The 25082-nt window shown below is 42.3% G+C and overlaps 1 protein-coding gene across 2 annotated transcripts; it reads right to left on the bottom strand.

Moving 5' to 3' along the window:
- Positions 1–12092: 12092 nt before the first annotated feature.
- On the bottom strand, positions 12093–20097 carry pcdh18a (protocadherin 18a). Of its 2 annotated transcripts, none has more exons than XM_037471554.2 (4): positions 17127–20097; positions 16493–16581; positions 15650–15822; positions 12093–13698 (listed from the first exon to the last, which is right to left on the bottom strand). In XM_037471554.2, exons 1-4 carry the CDS (start codon positions 19599–19601, stop codon positions 12881–12883), a joined length of 3555 nt encoding a protein of 1184 aa, XP_037327451.2. In that variant the 5' UTR covers positions 19602–20097; the 3' UTR covers positions 12093–12880. The 2 variants fall into 2 exon arrangements, with proteins under 2 accessions (XP_037327451.2, XP_037327452.2); XM_037471555.2 differs by having other exon boundaries at positions 16493–16548; positions 17127–20096.
- Between the last annotated feature and the right edge of the window lie 4985 nt (positions 20098–25082).

Raw genomic sequence — 25082 nt, 5'->3', positions numbered from 1 at the left:
TTAACAATTGGGATTAGGATTCCCTCTGTTTTGAATAATTAACCTAATAATTAACCTAAATAAATTAACCATTAAAATTGCTGATGCATTTACACAAGCACCAACGACGCTGATGCAATAGCGTCTTAACGTAGTGGTCAGAATAAAAGAGTCAAGTTCCGACCTATTGATTTATTTTTTTTAACAAAAAGGTCCAATCCTCTGCAGTCAAGAACCCCAGCAAAGTGGCACCATCATTTCCTAATAAGTACATGCTATTACATGACAGTAGAGTTTCCCGAAGATCTCCCCCTTAACCTCCTCCACCATCACCACACCGCCGCCACATAAAAGGGCACCCTGCTCATTTTGGCTGCATTACCTGCCTGCTCCCGTATAATAATGTAATCATCTGGTGACCAGCCTAATAATCTTGCAGAATTACATTGTGACCTCTGTCTGTGTGGCTTGCTTTCACACCTCGTCAGTCTGCGGGGTAATGGGGAAAGACTGAACCCAAATGATCTATGTCTGATGACCCAATGCAAGCCTGCGCATAATAGACACAAACATGCTGAAGGGCAACACGGACACAAAGTGACAACATACAAGAATGCAGTATGAACAATTTCACTATGTAATTAGTCAGTGATTTGCCTTTTTTAAATTAATATTTCATCACTGCCATCCTCTCCTTTGAATTGATTCTTGCTTCAAACCTTTAAAAACAATTAATTCTGCACACACTGTTGTTCCTGATTGATAGGGACGTATACTTTGATAAAGGAAATAAAACATAAGAGACAGTATCATTTTATTACAGAATCATGAAATGAATAGAACTATGGTTTGATTTTAAAATATCTTTTACCAACCCACAATGGATTTCATATTGTCTGTAATTCTACACCATATCTTATATCACCCTATTGCCATTTGTGAAAAATGTTTTTTGAAGTAAATGACTATCTGATGTTGAGTGATAATTACAGTATGTGAACATATAGGATAAATCAAACCATTTATACGTGAAGTGTTATTAAACAGACAGATACAGCAAAGAATGAGGCATAACAGGTTAACAGGTATAAACAAATGATTTAAAAAGTATGGCCTATGTTACTCATGCCTAATATATCTTATCCGCGATGCTATAGGGCATTGGTTTTTTTCTCCCTGTAGATTGGGTCACAAAATAAATCTGAGTTGTAACTAGATGATTAGCAGTAAAGAGAAAAACAACAACATTTCTATTAAATGCATTCAAAAAATGATTTGAATGAAAAAAGAAAACATTTAGGCTGAAGCTATGTAACACATACGGAGGAGTATATTGCTTAATTTCAAGGCCATAGCTGTTATAAACAACTGCAAAGAGATCTATTACTGTCCATTCGACATTGGGCAACATGCTTCATAGGCTTTAAGAATAGAAACTCAAATCCAATATAGTTTTATTAGTTTATTCTACTTAAAAAATTTAGATTAATCTTCCTTTTTTAGATAGTTAAAAGAAGTAAATAAAATAATGTATGAATATACATTATCTAAAAAATTAACGAAAAATTGACATATCTTCAAATTACTTCTTTTAACCGATACCCGCAAATCAGCAGGAACCGTCAACATTAGTGATGTAATCGACTGGCAATTTTTTTTTTTAGATTACAGTTCTGCAAAGCAATCAATCAATGAAACGATCCCGAGCTGTTACCTTTTGGCGTGGGAGGAAATTTGCCGAGGCCACCGAGAGGGCTTGCGCCCCGAGACCCTCTACCTGGCCTCGAAACCTTTCCTAAACGGAACAGGGCGGTCGTAAATTCAAAGAAAAAGCACAAAAATATGACCTTGCAGGAGGAAGACAGAGATTAAGAGCGCTGAATCTCCACTTTGACGTTTAGAGAGAGAGAGAGAGAGAGAGAGAATCAAAGCGTGTCAGAGGAAACCAGGCTTGGAAACAATATCAAAACTCTCAACAAGGAGAACAAGAGGAGACAACAAGAGCCGGAGAGCTGGAGTGGAAACAAAGACGCAGACATATGTGTGTGTACTTTAAGCAAGCATTCATATACATGCCTGTGCATGTTAAATGATTGTGTCTCTTTGATTCTTTGTGCGGCCACAGTTGTGTGTGTGCGTGTGTGTGTGTACACTGTGTATGCAAATGTCCCTGCGTGTGTGTGTGTGTGTGTGTGGTTGTGTAAAATTCTGGAGTGCTGACAGAGCGAACACATCACTGCTCTCCACTCTCTTCAGTGTGCAGACGAGCCCTTGGCAGCTCGACTTGTCCGAGCATCAGAAAGCGAGGCTACCAACACAGATGGTCAAAAGCGGAGATGCAGGAAAACAAAGTGTTTTGCGCCTCACAAGTGGCAGCCTGCCAAGATCCCAACATAGCCGAGTCTAACGGGTCCCACTAACAAAATGTTTGGTTGGATATGAGGATGTTAAATGGTTCGGATGAGAAGGTTCCCATGCACTCAACAACGAGGGAATGCTTTTCACAAGTTTGGCATTTCTGGCAGTTTTAAAGATTATTTGTTCTATTGATGGAGATGGTTGAAAGTGTTTAAGAATATCTGGAGTCTTTATTGAATTCATTAAATTTGCATATTATTCATTGACTTTGCAGATATTGAACTCTGGTGATATTGTATTGCTTTAGAGGTTATAAAGGAAAAGCATTTAGGTATTGCAAATTTAGATATTCTCCCTAATATGTACTCTTAAAACTTTTAAACACAGAATTAACTTTCTGTCATTTTTGCAGATTCAAAAAATAAGTAGCATTCAATATTCCACATTAATAAGGAACATTTCCCATTACACAAGTGAAAGGCTTAACTGGCAAATAATCAGATTGCTGATGAATGTAAAGATGGGTACTATAATCCCCGCTCTCTCTGCTTTAATCTCTTACACAGCTTCCTGCCCCAACATGGATGGAATGCTTCACCTCTCTGTAAATAGCTGGATTGACTGAAGGATCAGGACCTGGATGACCAAAACACATGCTCTCTCTCTCTCTCTCTCTCTCTCTCTCTCTCTCTCTCTCGTTGTAATTCAGACAAGTACAGATACTATTACTCTCTATAATCGAAAGCTATTGATATTATTTAAGTGCTTTGCTCTCATGAAAACGGTGGTGTACCACTAGAACCATTTTAGAAGTACATATTTATTTATTAAAATTCAATGTGTATGTATGTAGACTACTAACCCTTGATGTTAGGTTTAATTGCTGATGAGATATGAATTCTCAGAAATGAATGGGGTTGTATGTTCTTTGAAGTTTTGCATATGAAAAATCCATTAATGTCAAAGATCATTAGTTTGGTTAAACATTTTCATCTTTTCAAAAAAATTAAACTTATGAATGCAAGCGATAATACTGTTGTCATGCTAATGCCTTAGCCTGTGCTCATACAATCATTACTATAAGATTTTTATCCATTAGAAATTGACTGCTCCGGTAAACCTAAAGAACCTCATAAGGCACTTGGCAAAGGAGATATTTCTAGTCTTCTGGTAGGGTGGCATATCCTGTAGAGTATAGCATGTGTTTGTGTGGCATGGAGCAGTGAGAGACAATGGAGTGGTCGAGGGATGTTTACTGAATGGCAAAAGAGCAACACCAAGTTTGAGGGGAGAGATATGAAACTGAGCTGCTGAAAGGGAGGAAGCATGGTTGACTAGGTGAGTGAGGGGACGAGGACAAATTGAATGAGAGAAAGAAAAAGAGGAAGAGATACTGGAAGAGACAGATAGGATAGTGGTAAAGACGGAGGCACTTAAGGATAAGGGTGGAAGAGAGAGAGAGAGAGAGACAGTGAAAAGGGAAAGTAAATTGACTGCCGCATGTCACATGGAAACAGTCCCTAATTGGCCAATCAGCCAACCCCAGATTGAGCATGTAGTTTTCTCTGGCAGTGCTAGAGCACCTGTCCCATACTGACAGGCACACGCACACACACACTCACCACCTGCCACTGTTACCACCTCTTCATCTCCTCTCTCCATTATTGACATGTTCTTTTAAGAAAGACTTCTGACAGCAAGGAACTGCCAAAGAGGGAGAAGGAGAGAGGGGCAGATGGATTGTATGAAAAAGAATGCTTTTTTCTGGCCAAGACTAAGGGAGAGTAAGTCATCAGCTTTGCTAAGTATTTGTTTAAACAAGCAACAACCTGTGCACGTAAAATAAAAATATATATACATGGAACCTGTCTGTCCTATCTAACAGGATTTCAGATTCATTTGTGAGGAGATATATCATCACAACGTAAGTGCAATAAGCTGTTCATAATGTCAAAGTATAGTTGAACATGCAAATCTAAAAATAGTTTTTAACTCTACTAAATTAAAACGTGTGAAGCATATGGCTTCAACCTACTAATCTTCCAAACTTTATGGCCCTTCAAGGGAAGTGAAACAAATATATATTAGATATTTCATTTCAAACAAATGAAAATCGACGTACTTCATGTTATCAAGGAACATGGGCGATGGTGGCGCATGGAGTAGTGTGATGCGCTGGGAGCCGCGAGGTTGGTGGTTCGAACACCGGCTGCTCCATGTGCCATGTCGGAGTGTCCCTGAGCATGACACCTGACCCCTAATTGCTCCCTGGGCAAAATGTCAAAGGGTTAAAGTGCAATGTGAGTTGCTTTGGATAAAAGCGTCAGCTAAATGACATGTAATGTAACGAAAATAATAAAGGTAAGCAATTGTAAACCATCAATCAAAAAAGTACCTGCATTCCAAATGTATAGAGGCATACAAAAGCTGGTTGACTCGCATCACTTCCAGCTAACATCGGTGCTCCTGAATGATTTAAATATAATTTACATCGTTGTTGTTGATAAAAAGATGCTCTATTACATCAAATGAATGTAAAATATTCTCTTGTTGGATCTCTTCTAGTTTTACCCTTTCAAGACCAGAGTTGTGGTTATGTTCAGCTCCTCACAGACATGAACACATTATTGCTGACAGGACAGGTTTTCACGTGCCCTTTTAATATGGAATAATGCAGCTGCTGCGCGAGGTAAAAATTTCCAACCTCCGCTCTACAAATGTGTTTGTAGCTCACTGCTGATGCTTCGAAACTCTACTGTGTTAAGTTTCATTACTTGGTGCACAGTTTCACCATTTGAAATAAGATACGGCTTTTTATCTACAGCTTTGAATAATGCACTAGTGGTGGGCTGACATGTTCTACACAGGCTGGAACTGGTTAAAACATCTCTTTCTGCAAGTGAAAAAACATGTCCAAAATAGCATTACGTGTTTACTTAGTGAACGCTTGAGGTGTAGCTGAACATGAAGGATCCTCTACTTAACAAGAGAAAAAGCATTGGCGTTGTAGGTTGCTTGATCGTTTGATATAATAAATACACACCTAAACGCACACACACACACACACACAAACAGAGAGCCCCTTGGATGTATTTTCTGGTGAGAAAATGGCAGTACAAGACAACTCAGCGTTGTTATGATCGGCGGGTAAATGGCCTCTGGTATCACTTTACTGCTCTAAATGCAGTGACACGAACACATGAACACACACATGATCACATTCAATAGATATCAAATACACTCCATGCTGCCACCAAAAGTACAAGGCATACATACAAATGCATGGTCCTTCCTGCGCACACACACACACGTGCCAAAGGGAGATGAATTACTGAGTGGATGGGATCTGACGTAACCCATGGTGGAAGTAGGTCACATGGGGGGAGACAGGTCATCAGGGAAATAACACTGCAGTTGCACTACCTTCTCGTTCTGTATCCCACTCTTATGATCGTTGTCTTTTCCTTCTCCCCTCTCATCCTCCCAATTCCTTTCTTGTCCTCCTTCTCCACTTCAGTCTCACTTATTTCACTAAAAGCCAGTCATATTGCAAAAGCTGCATTCAAAAACCAGATTTCAATTCAGTAAAAACCGATGCTATTTCAATTAAAAAAATGTACAATTTTATCGAATTCTATTTTGAAGATCTCATCTTTTCCCATTCCCATTATTAAAATTGATATATTATATAAAAATGTGAATTTTGTAGAGAGAGTTTACATAAAACCTGGCTTTCTAATTTTCATCACGTGATGAGAAAAGCATTTATAATATGTTAAGTTCGTTAATTAAAAAAAGATCCTATAATATAGCATGGAGTTATAAATTGAGAAATATCACAAGCTTATTCAGAATGTTATCAGCTGACGGAAGGGGCATTATATCAGGGGTTATCACCACTATTCCAAAGCAAATCTAGGGCAAAACTACCGTATTTTCGCAACTATAAGGCGCACCTTCAATGAATCGCCGATTTTAGAACTATTTTCCTATATAGAGCGCACCGGATTATACGGCGCATAGAATAGAAGATACTGCAGTAAAACGTTTGACTGGGGCTGCGTTATGCATCCACTAGATCGGGCTGTGCTAAATCAAACGTTATTAAGCGTTCTGAAAACTCTTCACTCCCATGGTAACGTTGTTCAAACGTTAATGTGGATATTAACAATATCTCTGAACCTCCAACTTTCGTTCTTGATTAATGAAAACATTCTTGGCAAATGCTTTCGTGCATCTTGCACCGAGAGGCAGCGCTGGAACAGACGGTGGCGCCTCGCGGCCGACCGTCAGCTCGATCCCGACATCCAACTACGAGCTTTAATATATGCTGTTGGAACTGGAATTACCGCGGCTGCTGGCACCGGACTTTCCCTCCAATGGATTAATGAAACAACTCGTTAACCAGTATGGATCAACCAATTGATCCATATATATGGCGCTCCGGATTACAAGGCGCACTGTCGTTTTATGAGAAAAAAAAGGATTTTAAGTGCGACTTATAGTCGCCAAAATACGGTAAATAGAAAAACAACTTTTACCCATTGTTAATGGTGTCGATCTGGTCCTGTTATGTGTTATAGTGGACCCTTTCTAGGTGCATATGAGGCTTGGAGCTTGTAAAACCACAAGTTGTTGGTTCTACTTTTCAGATTAAAATGAGATAAAATGTGCCAACAAAGTCTTTGGATGAATTACGGTCAGCGGCAGCGTAGCTGTTTCCTCATGAATACAATCGGATTGACTCACGGCTCACCGTTTGTAACGCAGAGACATGAGAGTGGTATATATTTTCACATCCAATTTAAGAATGACTCCAAGCCTTATAAGTCTCTTTTTAGATGCTTTTTTGCAGACACAATTTCGCCTAAATTCAAGATTTTCACACTTTAAATGTCACCAACTTGACAGACTTCCAAAGGACTGAATAGAAGCAAAAATTAGTATTTCACAGGCCTGGAAATGTTCATGGGAGCTATATATAGTTTTTTTAATGTTTCCAAATTACTTATCACAAAGGTTTACAATTCGAATAGCGGGAGCGGAAAAATATATTGATTGGTCTTGAAATATGGATAGTAAACCCCAGGAACATGTTACTTTTGCAAATGAAAGGACCGCTCAATGAAAGACTGCATTGACTTACTAAAGGGGCCTGACGCATGACGCGAGCACCTCTTTGCTCTTTCCTCCCCTCTCTGTCTCTTTACTATCTCAACTTTTTCTAAATTTAAACATCTTTCATAATTTACAATTGGCCCAACATAAAGTTGCAAAAGACACTAAACATGTGCATGCACGGACAACTGTGACTGTCTGTAAGGTGTGCAGTAATCAAGCCGTCTGTATATCAAGCTAGCTAACTTAGCCTCGGGGTGGAATGACAACAGTGGTGTGTGTGTGTGTGTGTGTGACATTTCTGCGTGTGTGTCTCTATGACATGGCATAAGGCCAAGCTACTGGCTGCAGTAGTGAGATTCTGTCCGCATTCTCTATCACTCTCCACTAATCCAATTGTCCAAACAGAGAGAGAGGAGAGGAGGGAGAGGGAGAGAGGGAGGAGTTGGTGGGGGCGGATGGGGGGGTGGGGGCTCGTTGTACAACTGGCTGCTCTCCAATCCTAAATGGTAAATTGGACGGGGGCATCTATTAGAGCAGAGTATCCAGCGAACACACATAACCACCACCCCCATACGCGAATGCAAACTGCTTTGGAGAGACCTACACGCCCACAAGTTTCACACAGGCCCCTAAAACAAGAGGTCGTTCACGCACATCCACTTATCGGAGCCACAAAACAGCGCAAATGCACGTGCAAGAAAATCATTTCACAGGTCCTGGCAGCATGAAATCAGAGGGGACAAAAGCTGTGAATTGCACAAACCAAGATGCAATTAGAATGACAAAATGACTCAGCCTTTGCACATTTTCCCTCCCTGTGTAAAACTCTTCAGCAGCCATTGTTGATGTCGTGGAAGTTATGTTGAGGTTGAAGTATTTTTGAGAAAGCATACCCCCTTTTTGCTGGAATTCAGGTCCCACAGTGCCATCTGCTGGACAGATTATTTTTCTAATGGCTTTAGAAACAAATTATTAAGTTGTGCATGCAGTGCAAAAAGGTTGATAATGAATGAAGAGATATGTTCTGGGTAGTTTGCAGACATTTGATCTCGTGGCTAGTGTTACATTTTGACAGTATCTTGGTGTAAGTGTAAGTACTCTGCACACTGTGCCTAAGAACCAAAGCTGCCTACAGAGTTTCACACAACAAAGAGGCAAAATTATGGATCTCAAATGAATCAGACATGTTCACTTATTAAAAGCAGACAGTTTGACAGCCTTTGTTAATGCCAACAGAACTCACTGGAATGATACAGGGACAGGACACTTACAACTAAAAAGTTTACACTGCACATTAAGTACATTACAGATTGATTCCATTTTTTTTACTACTTAAATAAATTTTCCAACCGAAATGTAATCCGTGTCAATGTAGAGAAGGCTTTAAAGGAGGCTTAGGATCCTCCCATAGGGAAACATAACTTAGAACATAACTGTAAACATACCAAAAAACACACTTAAGTTTGTTTAATAGTAGAGGCCATTTGACATACTGTGTTACATATGTTAATAAAATATATAGAAATAAATGCCTTTTTTTACATTTGTCACCAAGTACTTATATAAATATAAGTAGACTGGTACAAAATAGAGAAAATAATCTGCAAATCAATTCAGCTACTCCTCTGTCCTCTCTGGATTCTGTTCCGTTGTTTGGGAAAGATGACAGTTTGATACCATCATTGTCTTCATCTTTTTCAGCCTGATGCTTTTACCTCTGATGTTATTTTTCATCTCTAATTCCTTCTCTATACTGTAAATATATATATATATATTGGAAATATATTTACTGAGAAAATTGGTGATGTTTCAATACTTATTTCACCCGCTGTATGTGTATATATATATATATATATTTATTTATTTTATTTATTTATTTTTGATAGATAGAATATTGAGGTCAACCTCTTTCTTAGGCTTTACTTTCTTATCAAGCTGCATATAAATGTCCCCAGATTGAGCCCTCCAACATAATGTATGACTGCTATTGAGAAATAAAAACAGTAACCCACACCCAATAATATCAGAAGCAGTTGACTAGAAATTCTTGATATGAAAATTCTCAAGCAATAAGGTATGAGACTTATAAGGCAATCCAGCCTGGTAGTTTATTCAGTTTTGTGGTGTACACAACACCTGAGATCTGTTTATATTACAGGCCTGCCAATATCCTGTTTCCCTGACACGAGTGTGCACTGGGGGTCAGTGCGTTGTGTTCGACTTCATATGAGAGCTGACTTCATTTCAGCAGACCCAATAACCCAACATAACATGAGCCTTAGCTTTGTCAATTTCCGGTCATAATGACAATCAACCCATTTTGGATGCAAAGGAGGAGGGAGTTCAAAGTCAGAGGTTATTCAGTATTTGTCTAAGCCAGGCTCAAGAAATAAACAATGCTAGAACAAGAGTGAAATGTGTCAAAGTTATATTAATAAGAAGATTAAAATAAATGAGCCGTTAGCAAGAAATAAACAGTAAGAAGATTAGTAGATATTAGGTGTAGAGTAGCATTATAAATTAGAATGTGGACAAAATACTGTGATATGAGTGCTGCTGTGATTTAGATGTGTGTGTGTGTGTGTTTCTGAGAAAGAAGGACAATATGTATAGGTGTGCGTACAAGTGTGTCTTAAGTTGATGGATGAAAAATAGCCAGAAGATGAGATAAATATGAAGTTATACAGGAGGAGGAGGTGAGCATGTTTCAGAAGGAATAAAAGGCCAGCAGGGTAACAAACAATTTAATGGCAGATTTGCAAAGTCAATAATAAGCTGGAGTTCATATTTCACCATTATATTGGTGCCACTGCTATATTTGTGTGAAATGAATTACCTGACTAATGCAATAGCAAATCTTTTACTCTGTATGTTTTTTTTTTCATTTTCACACCTCATTACCTCATACTAAAAATGTCTTGTAGCTAAAGACCATCAATCATGCATTGAAAATCAAATTTTGAAATGATGTGTACACTGTGTTACCCTCGTCCGTAGAGCAAAGAATTGCTTGAAATGTGGGGAAATGCGCTGTCTTGTCAAGCTTAAAGTGATATACTTTAAGTGATATAAATAGTAAATACACTATATTTCACCAACATTCTGCATCTTCACACCAATATCCTAAGACGACCTAATGGGCAAACCCGTAGGCACTTCCCTTCATTTAGCTACTAAGCAGCTGATCCCATAACCCAGCAGAACCACAGCGGGAAATCTTCCAAAAGCCAAAACAAACTATACATGCTTGTGTCATTTGTGTTATCTAGGTCTAAGCATGTTTCCAAATATGTAAAACTACTTCTTTAAAGCACCTTGACATAAACATATGTAATTTGGCTTACAGGAAACCCAGCCAATTTAGTCAAAACCGCCCAAACCATGTATGTTACAGCGTCCGCAACCATCACTTAATGCCATAGGGCCCAAAAAGACTTTTCCCAAATAGGCTTACATTAAGGAACAGATGTAAATCATGTAGGAAGCAAATCAACTTCCCAGTGGTAACTCTTGAATACGTCTCATATAAATCTCTACTACTAAATGTACATAGTGATTTTCCTTCTTTTGTTCATCAAGGATCCAGATTTGATGGAAACCTGAGTGAGCTTTGTCTCTGTCGCTTTGAGAAAATCTTTAGGGAAAGAACTAGACCCCACCTTTTACAATGTACCCACTTCTCCCACTACATCCATGCCTAGAATACCTTAGTTTCTTTCTTCACTCACACACGGCCAGTGCTTGTTGTTCATTGAGGCTGGGCTTCTTTAATGAAGGAGATAAAAATTTAATTATTAAGTGTTTGCATGTGCAAGTGATTTTAATTGTTTGTGTGATTTCTCACGCATTGGCAGCTCTGCATCCTCCTTTCAAGTTGTTTTCTGGCTGTGGTGAATGTTTATGTTGGCCTTGCGGCTGTGTGTGTGTGTATGCAAATACTAACCTTTACCTTGTGAAAGATGTGTCTATTGAGGTCAATTGCTTCATTTAGCCTTAGTTATTGAAATTACCCCCTTTCAAATCTAACTCGGTATTGTGTTTTTTCCTGACTGTAGGCCGGTAAACGTCTGGCTCATGAGTGTATTATTGCCAAATGAAGCACTCGTGCTCATCAGCAGACTCAGTGAGGGTCGGAGGGGGTGTTCCACCTACGTTCTGCCTAATTGTCCCACCAGCACATCGCTGCAATGTACACTGTCATGCTTTTGATTTCTCATCACGTGCGGCGATTATCTGATACCCTTTATTTGCTAAGCATATTTACCGTAAGCTGGAAGCTGTCATTGATGAGAGAGACGTTGAAATAGTGAATCCTTACTCTCAAACCAAATTAACAACTAAATGTGTTTTAATCTAGAGAGCTCGTCTGGGAAGGAATTCACAGATAATGGCGTGTTTATTAGCAGAATTATGCATAACAATTGTGTTATAATGAGGCTTGCGGGAGGGTTGCCTGGAAAGCACAAAGCAGATTTTTGCTGTGCATACAGAGGGTGCTGTTGCTCTGATGCTGGACATTGTGGGGTGCTTGGACACAGGGGACAAATCAACGCACTTTGTGAGTAAAACACGAGAGAAATCTTAACAGAATATTGCTGAAAGAAGTGAGAAATATGACACTCATCAAACGCGGTTATGAATCCCTCTGCTTTATTCATCACCCAATGGTCACAGTGTTACCATACAAAACACGTTTCCAACATGGAACTACATTGGAATGTGATTATTTCCAATGCACACACACACCTTCAATACCAAAATTAAATACAATTTGCTTCATAAAATAAACAGGGCAGGGGAAAAGAGACACATTGAAAGTGTTATTAAGACATGCAGTGACAAATATAAAAAATATACATTTCTTTTCTTTTTCTGTACAAACATACATGGACACATATAAATATATAGAAGTAAAAAAAAGTATTTTTCAAATGCAAAAGTCAAATTATACGGTTACAGTCAATATTTTGACAAAACAGGAGACATAGCACACAATATTCAAGTGAGTTTGCCATTTTTCCACAGACACTGTACAATATTGTACATTGTAAAAGCAGAAATTAGATCACACAAATGTTGGTACCTCCATATGGAGTCTGTTCACACAGCAGTAAACACTATAAAATGAAAAAAAGAGTACAGTTTCTGTTGGTGGATCCTTTTTAAAAATCACTCATTCAAGCCACTCCCGGAGAAACGATTTGTTCTTGGAGCGCCCGTTTGACACCTTCAAGTAGCCTCAGTCACAACTTCAGTGCTGTATTTTTCTTTTCGAGTCTTTCAGCACGCAATTATTAAGATAATATTTGGTCAAATGAACATGGACTAGCATTACCGTGAATCGTAAAGTTTATATATGTTGACACAAAGAACAAGCATTTGCCAGAATGAAGGTGAAAATCATGCTATGCCTTTTTCCTCTCTAGTTCTGCCTGACGTCCTGCAGCAGCTTGTTGATCTCATGGACCAGCTCGCTGGCGTCCATACCGCCCTCATGGCGGCTCTCACTGCGCTTGCCGCCCTGGTGGAAGGCGCCATCGAAGTCATCTTCCTCGTAATTCTCTGGGATTTCCTCCATGGCTGGTAGCCATTTGAGGTGTGACGGCTGTCCGTTGGTTGAAGTGGAAGTGCAGTTAGAGGATGATGAGGAAGCAGAGGTGACATGATTGGTTCCCGCTGATCCGCTTCCAGGATTAAGATAGTGGGTATTGGCTGCCCAGGCAGCCACACCTGGGGGGTAAGCTGGACCTTTCCCGCCTGGCAACAATCCTCTCCGGTTGTCTTGAGGGACAGCGTTGTTACCATGGTTACCTGCAATGTTTCCGCCACGCCCACTTCCTCTATCAGTGTTTGACGAGGACGAGGGGGGGCTTGTTTCAGTACACTCTGTGTAGGAGTCCATATTGGGGGGAAGGAGCCGCTGGAATACGGAGTTCATCTCTGTGAGAAGGGAGCCAGCCCCTCCTCCGCCCGCACAGGCATCACTTCCTCCTCCGGCGGCGCCGCCCCCGAGCCCCTCCTCTTCGTTCCCAGACTCCTTGCCAAAAGTGGAAAAGCTTTTGCCCCGCTCCGAGTCAACGGAGGACTGGTCATCGTCAAGCGGGGGCTGCTGGGCGGACTCCTCTCCGGGGATGTACATGTTGTTGCGGTAGTCAGAGGAAGCCGGGGAGGAGAGGGGGGGCATCCAGCATTGGTCAGAGTGTCCCAGGACGCGACATTCATCGGTGCACAATCTCATGGCTAAACAGAGAAGAAAATGACAAAAAAAAAGGTTAGGGTTCGATCCAACAGCAGAACACCTTTGAAGACCTCTTATGGTGTACATTGAACATGTAGCAGATCAATAAAGGAAAACGGACGGACTGTAAACTAAGCAACTCAGTTAAATCCAATGTTATGCTATAAAAAATAATTAATTCTGTTCAATATTTCACAAAGCAGTTCTCACAGTGTTTAGCATCCTTATATATTCCTGCCTGGAGGACCAGATTTGTGTACACCACAAATAACCAGGTGTTGCCAAGTACGGAGAGAATGACAAGAATTTGGTAGATTAATTGCATTACAGGTAGATGTTAATGTAATATTGGGCAGCTCTGCCAAGCATGCCCTCATGCCTGCATCTACTGACTGGTTTAGTCCCTTTGTCATATCGAACATAAATAGCCACTTTTATCTATCTAAATCGAATAATCTAAACAAATTAAATCTATTGAGTAGAAACAGGGATAATCCACCTTTTCTGCTCATTTTCTCCCTCCCATTCCCTTTTGCATATTAACATGAAGGATAGAGGAAACAAAGGGTATGTAATATACCTCAAGTGTTTTTCAAAGAGATAAAAAAGAGAGAGAGAAAGACTTCCCATGTCCACCAACCCTTGCTTTATCCATCTCAATAAAGATAGAGAATACATTAACAAGAACAGAGGAGCGAGAGATGCTTAGCTCTCATGCATGTAGGACCGAGTGAGAGAGGGACAGAGAGGGAATAACATCATTCTAAAAGCAATTGCTATGAATTCTCCTCAGTTCAGACATGAAAGTGCACCACTGTCACTCACCAGGGGGAAAAAAGAGAAAGAAAATAAAAAGAAAGGAGGACAAAAAAACAAAAACTGAACACTGAGACGCAAACCGATGAGTGACAGGCGACTCATCTCCGCTCCGGGGAGGATTTTACAGACACAACTCCAACTTAGGGGCAGATAACGCACACTGACACACACATACACACGCGCAATAACACAAACAGCCAGACACACTGTAACCTCTCTCAGTGTGATAACAAGCGTGGAAATGAGGGCTCTGTGGAAGAATGGGGCTGAGTACAATGGGAATTGTGTTGGCAACAGGGTGGATTGAGTGGCTGTAAAGACAGGTGTACAGACAAATAATGTGCTTGGGCCTAGTTTTTGTGGTGCTGGAATCTGTCAGGCAGAAGGTACATCAGAGGGCTGTGTGGTCCGGAAGATGGAAGATGGCTTGGGTTAATGCTTTGACGGTTCATTTTGTTTTTTTTATCCCAGAATCTTAGTTTCTAAAAGCTCAGGATTAAGAACCAGCTCAACTCAAGGTCAAAAGTTTGATTTCTATAGATAGGACTGTATGCAAACATAGATAATGTCATTATTGGAATAACTGGGCTCCAATAGAGGCTGATGGCTGTGCAACCGCTACTAGTCAAGAGAGTTATGGCATCACCTTTTAGCATGGATCCTCCATTAACAAAATGACATCCACAGAAAATCTATGTGTGCAAGTGATTAACCATGGCCATACAGGAACATCTGTATTTACAGCCAGCAGAATAACGAATACATTTTCAAGTTTTTCTTCTCAAATATATTATGCAGCTCTTCATTGGCCGATAAATTGCCTACCCTTTTTTATTTTTCTCCTTTTTTTTTCTGCTCCAAACTATTGCATATATCTAGTCCACCTCTATATCAACCCTTGAAAAATCTATCAGAATATATGACTTCCCACATTTCCTTTGCTAAGATACAATATAGCTGAGGTGTGACTGCTCTGAGGTTGAGGTGATAGTTTTGTGTAAGGGGCTGCTGTAGAAGGTGTGAGGTCTGCGAACTCAGCTGAATCGAGCCAATTTGGCAGTCTTGGTAAGGCAGCTGCAAAACATAGGGGGGGCGCGGTGTGGGAGGGGGGTTGTGTCAGGATGGGATGATTACCTGGGTGGAGTCGATGGTGCATTTCGAGGTGGATCAAGTCAGAAAAGCCCTCCCCCAGCAACAGTCTGTCGACGGGAGACTCCCGACCCATGTCACAGTCACTGTCTCCTGCCTCGCTGTCCCCACGGCCACTGTCCTTCAGGCTGAACTTGTCCATATCTTGTAATGCATACCTGAGGGGGTTAAGCACAACATGACAAAATGATGAAAAACACATTCGGGTACTAATCCTTCAAAACTACTCTATCTAAATCAAACAATGTGAAAAGTTCACCTTTTGCAATCAAACACAAACCAGACTGCATTGCGTTTTGCAGGGCTGATAGAATAAATCTGTCTTCAGAGTGGACTGATGAGAAATAAATCCATTGTATAAAACTTAAAGCTGCCTCTGGCATTTGTCAAATCTCTATGCAAGCCACGGCCCATAAATCCTACCTGCAGGTAGATTCCCATCAATAAATCTATCACAACAGCCACTGGGGGCAGCAGTAAATCTATCCTCCAGACATCATAAGGTGATATATTCTGATGGAATTAATGATGGATGCACACATTGAAACTTGAGCCCAAGTTTTTAAAGAAGAGTACCAACAAAATTGTGGTGACCTGGAAAATGGGTTGCATACTTAAACCTAAATGATATTGGCATGACAACAATTTGAATATGATTAAAATAAATACATTTACAAACAATAACACAATGATCTACATGTAATCAATCAACTTCACAAGAGGTTGTTGGAACAGGTAATACATAATGAAAAACAAGTGGTTTATAAAGTGAACAAAAAGTAATCTTTTTGATGTTGTTGGTTTTTTTTGGGGGGGGGGGGCAATTACCTGTAGCTGCGGGAGTATTTGTTGCCACGGAAACTGGGTCTGGGCTGGTACTGTCCCTGATGGAGCATGGACAGAAGCTGTGAGACTTGCTACATCCAAAAATAGCAAAAAAAAACAAAAGAAAAACATACAAAAAGAAACAGAAAAGGGGGAATGAATAACAGATGGGAAATTAAGGAGGAAAAAAAAGAGACAACACAGAAAACAAGATAATGGATGAGTAAACACAAAATGGATGATGGAGAGGCTGCTAAACAAAGATCAGACAAAATGGATGATGTTGGGTAGGGGCTACTTGAAGATGGAGACATATGACTGGGGCCAGTTGTGGTTATGAGAAATGTAATGGTGACACGGTAAAAACAAAGGTAAAGACAAAGACACATCTCTAATAATTAATGGCTTTGATAATAGTCAGAGTACACTACTGGGCAGGGTTGAAGTCACTGTCTCACATGGAGATGACTTAATTTGCTCAAATATAGAGGGATATGTGAGGATGAGATAGTTAGTCTATTTGAGAAAGAGTGTGTGTGAATGAGAGAAACTCTGAAAATTTGAAAAGAGGATGAGGGGCTAAGGGACCACAAGTGAAGTATCTGAATAATTTACTTCTGTATGTGTGTTTGCTCACCTCCACTGGTGGAGTTGCATGCGCCAGTTCCAGGGCAAAGCTCTCTGGAATGTGATTGGACGAGATGGTGACCAGGCTGTTCAGTGATTGCCGGCTGTGGTGATTCTGCCGGCTACCCATCTGGGCTCGGTCCATGGGGGGTGTGGCCGAAGGCGAGTGGTGGTGCGCTCTGATTGGCAGGGTGCCGTTCACCGTGGGAACCAGGGTTATATCACCTTTGTGGATTTGCCGCGAGGGCTTCTTGGGATGGTGCTGATGGGTCGATTCGGCTACCCGACAGTTGTAGGAATGCCTTGTGTCCTTCTTCTCCCGGTTACAGCGAGCGGCGAACACCACCATTATGACCAGGAGCACGGTGCATATGGCCCCCAGGGAGATGATGATAATCAGGGATGCATCAAGAGAAGATTCTCCCTGGTCCATCACCTGGACGTGGTTCTCCATATTGGCATAGAGCGTGATTTTTATTGCCGCCTTAGCACTGAGGCTCTCCCTTCCGTGATCTCTGACTAAGACTGATAACTCAGCATGCTCATGGGGAAAGGTCTCTAGGCTGGCGTTGGCGTGAATTTCACAGGTTCTCGGGTCAATGATGAAGAAGCCCTCTTCGTTGCCACTGACAATAGAGCAAATGAGCTCAGCGTTAACCCCTGTGTCGCGATCTGTAGCCCTAACTAGGGTTACTAGCTGTCCGGCCTCCGTGAACTTTGACGCGGGCACATCAGCAGTGAAGTTCCACAGCTGGGGGACCACGATGACTGGTGGGTTGTCATTCTCATCCAAAATATTCAGAACAACTGTGGCATTGCTGAGCAGCGGTGGCTTCCCTGCGTCTTTGGCTTGCACAACAAAGGAAATGCGACTAACATCCTCACGATCAAATGTACGCAGTGCATATATAGCGCCATTCGAGGGGTCAATTGTGACATAGGTGGAGATAGAGCTACCATGAACAGAGTTTTCCAAGATGGAGTAGCTAACCTGTCCATTGGCGTCCAGATCAGGGTCAGTGGCCATGATGGAGGTCAGATAAGCGCCAGGAGCATTGTTCTCTGACTTGAAGATCTCATATTGGCCTTTCTCAAAACATGGTGGGTTGTCATTTTCATCAGTCACATGCACAGTGAAGTGTTTGACAGTAGAGAGACTGGGGGTCCCTCTGTCCTCTGCCACCACTGTCAGACTGAACTCGGACCTCTTCTCTCGGTCTAGAGACACATTGGTCAAAACCATGTAGTTGTTCTCGTAGGACTTCTGCAGTTTGAAATATCCTTGACCATGAAGTTTACATTCTACCTCTCCATTCAACCCAGAGTCCAAGTCCTCCACCCTCACCAGAGCCACAAACGTGTCCAAAGGAGAAGCCTCAGATATGTAAGCTGCATCCCCATTCCCCTGAGAGGACATGAGATTGATGCTGATGTCTGGTTTGTTATCGTTCACATCGACCACTTTGACCAGGATCTTGCAATGAGCCGGCATGGAGTTCGGACCCATGTCCTGTGCTTGAACATCAATGTCGTACGAGTTAACGGTCTCATAGTCCATGCGCCTGATGAGTGTGAGACGGCCGCTGTCGGGGTTAATCTTGAACATCTCCATTATTTTGGGCGACACATGACTGCTGAATGAGTAGATGATTTTCGCGTTAGTGCCGTCGTCGGCGTCCGTGGCGTTTAAGTTAATGAGGACTGTGCCAACAGGTGAACTTTCTGGGAGATTTATGACATATGATGATTTATCAAATATCGGGCTGTTGTCATTCGAGTCAGCGACACTGATTTTGAGTAAAGTCGAACCCGTCCTCGAGGGAACGCCCCTATCAGAAGCCGTGTACTGAAGTTCGTAACCGGAGCGCACCTCCCGGTCCAGCTCCCTGAGCACCACCAGCTCTGCATATTTAGCTCCGTCAGTCCTGGACTGGATGTCGATCTTGAAGAAGTTGTTGGGTTCCAAAGCGTACGTGTAGAGCGAGTTCTCTCCGACATCGGGGTCCGTGGCGCTGTCCAGCGGAATGCGCGCGCCTACCGCCGCGCTCTCGGAGATCTCTATGGGGATGACGGCACGGGCGAACTGGGGCGCGTTGTCGTTGATGTCTAACACCTCCACCTCAACGTGAAACAGCTGCAGGTGCTCCGTGGGGAGTGTCAGCACGTCGAATTGAATGGAGCAGTTGAGATTCTTTTCGCAGAGTTTCTCGCGGTCGATTTTGGTCTTGATGCTGATCTCTCCATCCTGCTCTCGCACCGCCAGATACGACGAGCCCCCTCTTTGCATGGCTCTGAAGCGCAGCGACACTGAGCTCGGAAGTTTTGCAAGAACGTCCGCGACGTCGTCCCTCAAACGGGCAATAACCGTGCCGACCTTCTGCTCCTCGTGAACCTGGTATGTCAGCGTCTTACCGGCGACGTGTTGTGTTGCCAGCGTCAAGAGAGCCAGAAATGTCCACATTTCTGTCAGAAATAGTCCTTTCATTTTTCTTGGTTGAATTTTGGTTGGCGTCTCCAACGGATCACAGAGAAAAGCTCCAAAGAACTGGTCAAACCAAGTGTTAATTTACTAAATGCTGTGCTCAATCAGCAGCTGCATATCTCTCTCTCTCTCCACAGAGCGAAGAGGAAAATAATCTAAATTTGAAACGCAGAAGACTCAAATTATTCCATGAAAATGAAAAAAATCCACAGTTCTAGCTATCTTGTCTTCCCTGCCTTACAGATCTGTAGGAATGCAGGAGAAGCAGCTGAATGCCACTAGAATCTGTTCCGCGGTTCTCTTGCCTGCGTCTGGTCCGTGCGCCGTGCGCTCTGCTCAGCTGCCTCTCTGCGTTTGAGGTGCCTCTGCACATAGACTTGCCCAAAAAATCCGCCTCAAACCCACTAGTTCTACAATAGCCACGCCGCCCCCCCCCTCCTCCTTTTTTTCACATCCCGGGTAGAAGACAAATCCTTCTTGAATTAAAAGCTGGCTGGTGGCCACTCAAACTCCAGAGGAGAAGGAGGCGTTAGAGAGGGGGAGGAGAAAAAAAGAGAAAGTGTGCGCTGTTGAGAGAGCAGGGGGGGTTAAACCGCCCCCCGGGGTTCACTCTCCCCACTTTTCAGTGGGACAGCCATGCGCCTACAATGAACAGGGGAGAAACTATACCCTAAAAGAAAACATTCATTTCAAAAAGCTAACTTGCCTTTTTTCACCGCTATCAAACCACAGGAAGGTCTACGAGTTTATCTCTTCAGGTCTGCCCCCCCCCCCAGACAGCATGGAGACAGATTCTGGACAAAGACAAAGATTGTGGCCTCAATCACCAGCGATGTCAGCTTCCAGCTCAGAAGCCTTGATAGGAAGACTTTTGACATATTACATATAACCCAGTCCCGCCAGGACCAGCTGTCGCCACTCACTGACAAACTGACGCCTTAGTTGGCATTAGCGTGTAAGCATGACACGAGCTTATACTGAATGTGGTCTTCCATGTGGGTCGTTCAAGTGGCAGCTGACTACCCTCGTCATAATGCACAGGCACTTTGTTGTAGATGTTAAAAAAAAAAAAAAAATCACATGCGTCTCATCTGTGTCTGTCCGTGGGTGAGTGTATAAGCCGGGTAAGCCGTGTGGCGAATCGTGTTGAAAGGGAGCCGGACTCTAATGAATGCCTTTAAAGAGTTGGTCACGCCGCGGAACAGCTCCGTCCTCGTGCAAAAAAATCTGTTCAACATCGCTTCAAACTCCCCGCATGATGAGATTTTTTTAATAACAAGCCCATGCATCAGTCAGAAACGCACCAGCTCGTGCAAGTGTTTAAGGGAAGCTTGTCAGTCATGTAAATGCGCACTACGCACACACGATGGGGAGCAGACAGAGAAACATTGATGAAGGAAGCGGAGCGGGCAGAAAAAGAGGGAGAGAGAGAGAGAGAGAGATCTAAGGTTTAACGAATGCGCACAACTGGGACCGAGCATTCTGGAGACCATCTGGCGCGGTTTGTTTGGCACCAGGACCCGATGATTACCAGCCGACCAGACAAGACTCCAGCGGAGCCCCGATCCCGACACAACTGTGTGGAAATGAGTTGTCATGGGGGATATTAGAGTATCAGTGGCTTTCCCACATCCATTCACACATTTTTTCGCGCGCGCACGAGGTTGCTTGTGCGTCTCAAAGAGATAGGAAGGAAGAAAATGCGCTCCACTAATAGGGACTTCGGTTATTGCAATAACAGGTTGCTTAAATCCCTCGCAACATTTAGAGCTGCAGATGAGTGTGACCATCTGGAGGAGAACTGCAAGACACGTGCTTCCCCAGAAGAAGCTAAACTCGGAACTGTCCCGCTCATCCTCACTGAGCGCCATTCCCAGGAAACGTTTTCAGAATAGTATTCGAAAAACATGATTAACCTTAAGAAACATTTAGATATAAAATCTGCAAAACAAATGAACAATTTACCACCACCAGCTGCTGCCAACTGTCTGCAAACCAAATGCAATATATGAGGAATTGACGATGTTACCAATTTCAACCAAGCCATCCAGTGTGGGCTGATCTAAAGCTTTCTGCGCATTTGTCTGAAAAACAATATCTTATTAAATATTCCAAACGTGCACTGACACCAACCAGAAGCTCTATTTTGGCAGGAAAAGCTTTATTCCCTGTGTCTATTCATCGCCTGGGCCATGTCTGCAAAATGTTCGTATTTACTCCTCCTTTGCACATATTTTACCATAGTGTGCTTGGTATTTAAACAGGTTTGATACGGGCACCCAACATTTCCATAGCTCCAAATGCGCACAATGCAGTAATGCAATTACTCCCTGCGTCCCAGGGAAGCTAATCACATTTGGGGAACAAAGTCAGCTGTGGAGTTTATAGAAGAAGGGAGCAAAAGAAAGGAACAGAGTTGGAGGGGAGGGGGGGGGGGGGTGCGCTTGGGTCTTAAACACTGCGCAGAATAAAACAATTAATGTATAGAGGGGGTATAATCTAAGTAAAAAGCAGATGGGGCCTTAATGTGTTTAGGCACGCTACGTAACCAAAGGAGCCGAACAAATATCGTTTTTTAGGGCTAAACTCCATAATTAAGTCAAAATATGCGTCCTCTACAGCAGGTGCAAACACCCCATGTCTCTTGGATTAACGTTTTGTTTAACTCATGCTACTTTAAGCTTCTTGGATCATTTCATTGATCTATTGAGCTCTGAACCCCAGATCAGTGTCTCTGCAAATGCCCACAAACAAACACACTGCCTGAAGGCCTGGGCGCAGCTCTTCTCATTATTGCCTCTGTGGGTCCGGGCCCTGAAGCCGTAACGTTTTAGTGTGAATTAGGCGCCGTGAACATTCATGGCAATCATTGAATAACATCCCTGTGTGTATCCCTACAGGGCCCGGACGCACACACCTCCCTCCCCTCAACTCAACTCAATAGGAGCAGCAGGTGGAGCGGTCATAGAACTTGCGCCTCTGGACCCCCGGTTCAAATTGGAATCAAGAGGAATGTGGCCGTGTGCGAGTGCACGGACGCAGTGTGGTAGGGCTGCTGGTGCGGTTGTAAAGGCACGCGAGCATCTGTCGCCTCGTCTGCCCGTGTATTGTCACTTATTCAATTAGCAGCGATTTGGTGGCTTCCATTCCAGGGGGGGAGGAGCAGGAGCACAGAGAGCGAATGGGACTTTGCTTTCACTGCTGCTGGAGGGAGAAGTTGATACCTCCCCCCCCTACACACAGACACACACCAACACACACACAACCGCTCCCAACCCAGCAATGATTGTCATTCATCCGAGTCTTTTCTTTACTCTCCCCCTCTCCTTTGCTTTCATCGGTGGTCCATAGAGCTTTATTACTTTATGACTCGTTGGTCACCATTGTGTGTGCCGTGTGTATCTGTGCGAGCAGACAACAAAAGAGATGCACTGCCTTGTCCTTGCTGGTGGTGCATGCGGTGATCACACTGAGCGCAGCATATTGCAGGCGATGTCAACAGTTGGGCGACAAATTTATAGCCCAGGCAGAACTATGGGGCAAAGAAAGAATGGGTCTGGTCACCTTTAATGTGGGCACATTACTGCTCTGGCAGTGTCGCCCAGCACCACATGACAAGAAAAGGCTGTTATTGCTTCGTTTTTATTTATTTATTATTTTTTTTACAGGCTTTAGTGACTTATGTGCTAGGAGAGGTGTATAAAATATTCATTCCTTTCCTCTGCAGCACCCGTACAAAGTGTCATTTTAACTCTAGCATGGATATACTGTCTGGTTGACCAATGCATTTATTCTTTTCCATTATACTCTTGAGGAGCGCGGTGACAGGGCGTTTGTGAACTGTAGCTGAAAACTGTCAGATCAAAAGGAACAATCTCCTTTTCGTTTCTATTGTAGTGTTTGGGAGGATTTGTTTGCATGACGTGAATGTTTGGGTGTCTAATCATCCACTCATTCCTTCCTTGGCCTCATTTTCTCTCTGATTCATACCTAGCTGACTTCATGTGTTCACACAGACAAACACACACACGATATGACAGAATGGCACTGACAGCAACGTGCCTTGCCCCACCAAGACATGGCACAGAGAAACCCAAAGGCCTCACACACAATGAGCAGTACAGCACTCAGGACGCATTTCTCTCACTCTGTAAATAAGGATCAGCACCATAATATTAGTATCTCAATTCCTTATATTCATGTTTCTATCTTTCCGTTAAGATAATTCCATTTTATTGCATTTAGGTTTTATTTTAATGGTGACGAAAATACATTTTGCTTGTTGTTCTCAGCAGAATAAATTCTGTCATGTGGAGACAGAGTGACATCGCTACAAGACAGGTGAGGCTAGCAACATGTTTTTGGGGAAATTGCACTAATGAACACATTCTGCGCAGGAAATCTGTGTTCACTCAACTACAGCCAATAATAAAGAGATTTGTTTTAAACACATTTATGATAAATGTTTAGATCTCACATTGTGTAACCTGACTTTGTATTAATATGTGTTTTGCTCCAGTCATCCAGACAGGCTTAAAAAACGTACACCATCGATGAGATGAACCAACAAAGGCACCAGAAAAAAATATGAAAATATGAAAATGCTACCATTGTAGGCCTACTTAAGAGTTAAATGCATTAGATCTTGAAAGGATATTTCTGGGTATACTCAACCTCCATTTAGATGTCAACTTGATGAAACCCTTGTTTTGATGAACCAGAACAATCTTTTTAAGAATTGGGCATTTTCACTGGTTTTTGTTGCCAAGATTTAGACAAGAATTACATCTTTGCCGAACATGATGTTTGAATTCAAGGGGAAACAGGCACCATGGCTTTGTTTAATGTTGCTTCAATGTCATTACACAACCTACTATACTCCTTAATATCTGCAGAGCTTGGTGTCAAAAGGCCTTGACCCGTAAATGGATCGATTTAAAATGATATTGCAATTTGGTGAGGCAACATGAATTCCAAATTATTATTAATTTGGAGAGATCTTGAGAGCAATGAGCTGCATATCTTTTCTATAATATTTTGCAGGAATCATATCAAATTAAGGGAGAAAACAGAGTTGGGGCCTCTTATTAGTACAGGTGTGCGTGTCGGCCTGAATGTGTGCTCTCTTGTGTCAATAGCCAAGCATGTACTTGTATCTTTGATTGACGTGTTGTTGATTTGTTGTGAACTGCCTTTTCCCTGATTCAACGTCTGTCTCCAGCTGATGACTGACAGCTAATTTGTGGTGCAGAGATTAGTGTTTTAGAAAAGGAACTCTCTCAGAGATGCGCCACATCCAAACCAAATTGGTCCCTTTGACTGAGCAAGTTTTTTCACACGAGGGTGACCACCATCCCCAAGACATACGTTTTAAAACACACAGTGACAGCTGCTTTTCAAACATGTCACTGAACCCGTGTGTGGAAAACGGAACATTTGCCTTAGCACTACCTAACATTGCAACTTTTGATTGATGCAGAGACA

The sequence above is a fragment of the Pungitius pungitius genome, chromosome 9, assembly GCF_949316345.1.
Source record: "Pungitius pungitius chromosome 9, fPunPun2.1, whole genome shotgun sequence".
NCBI classification, from domain to species: Eukaryota; Metazoa; Chordata; class Actinopteri; order Perciformes; family Gasterosteidae; genus Pungitius; species Pungitius pungitius.
The sequence above is the reverse complement of the archived record's forward strand: the minus strand, read 5'-3'. Positions and strand labels throughout refer to the sequence as shown.

What these genes read in the sequence shown, in the direction of transcription:
- pcdh18a (XM_037471554.2), bottom strand. Translation starts at nt 19,601, where the DNA reads ATGAAAGGACTATTTCTGACAGAAATGTGGACATTTCTGGCTCTCTTG. An exon ending in ATGCAACTCCACCAGTGGAG is followed by an intron (nt 16,582 to 17,126) that starts GTGAGCAAACAC and finishes TTTTGGATGTAG; the next exon opens with CAAGTCTCACAGCTTCTGTC. An exon ending in AAATACTCCCGCAGCTACAG is followed by an intron (nt 15,823 to 16,492) that starts GTAATTGCCCCC and finishes TAACCCCCTCAG; the next exon opens with GTATGCATTACAAGATATGG.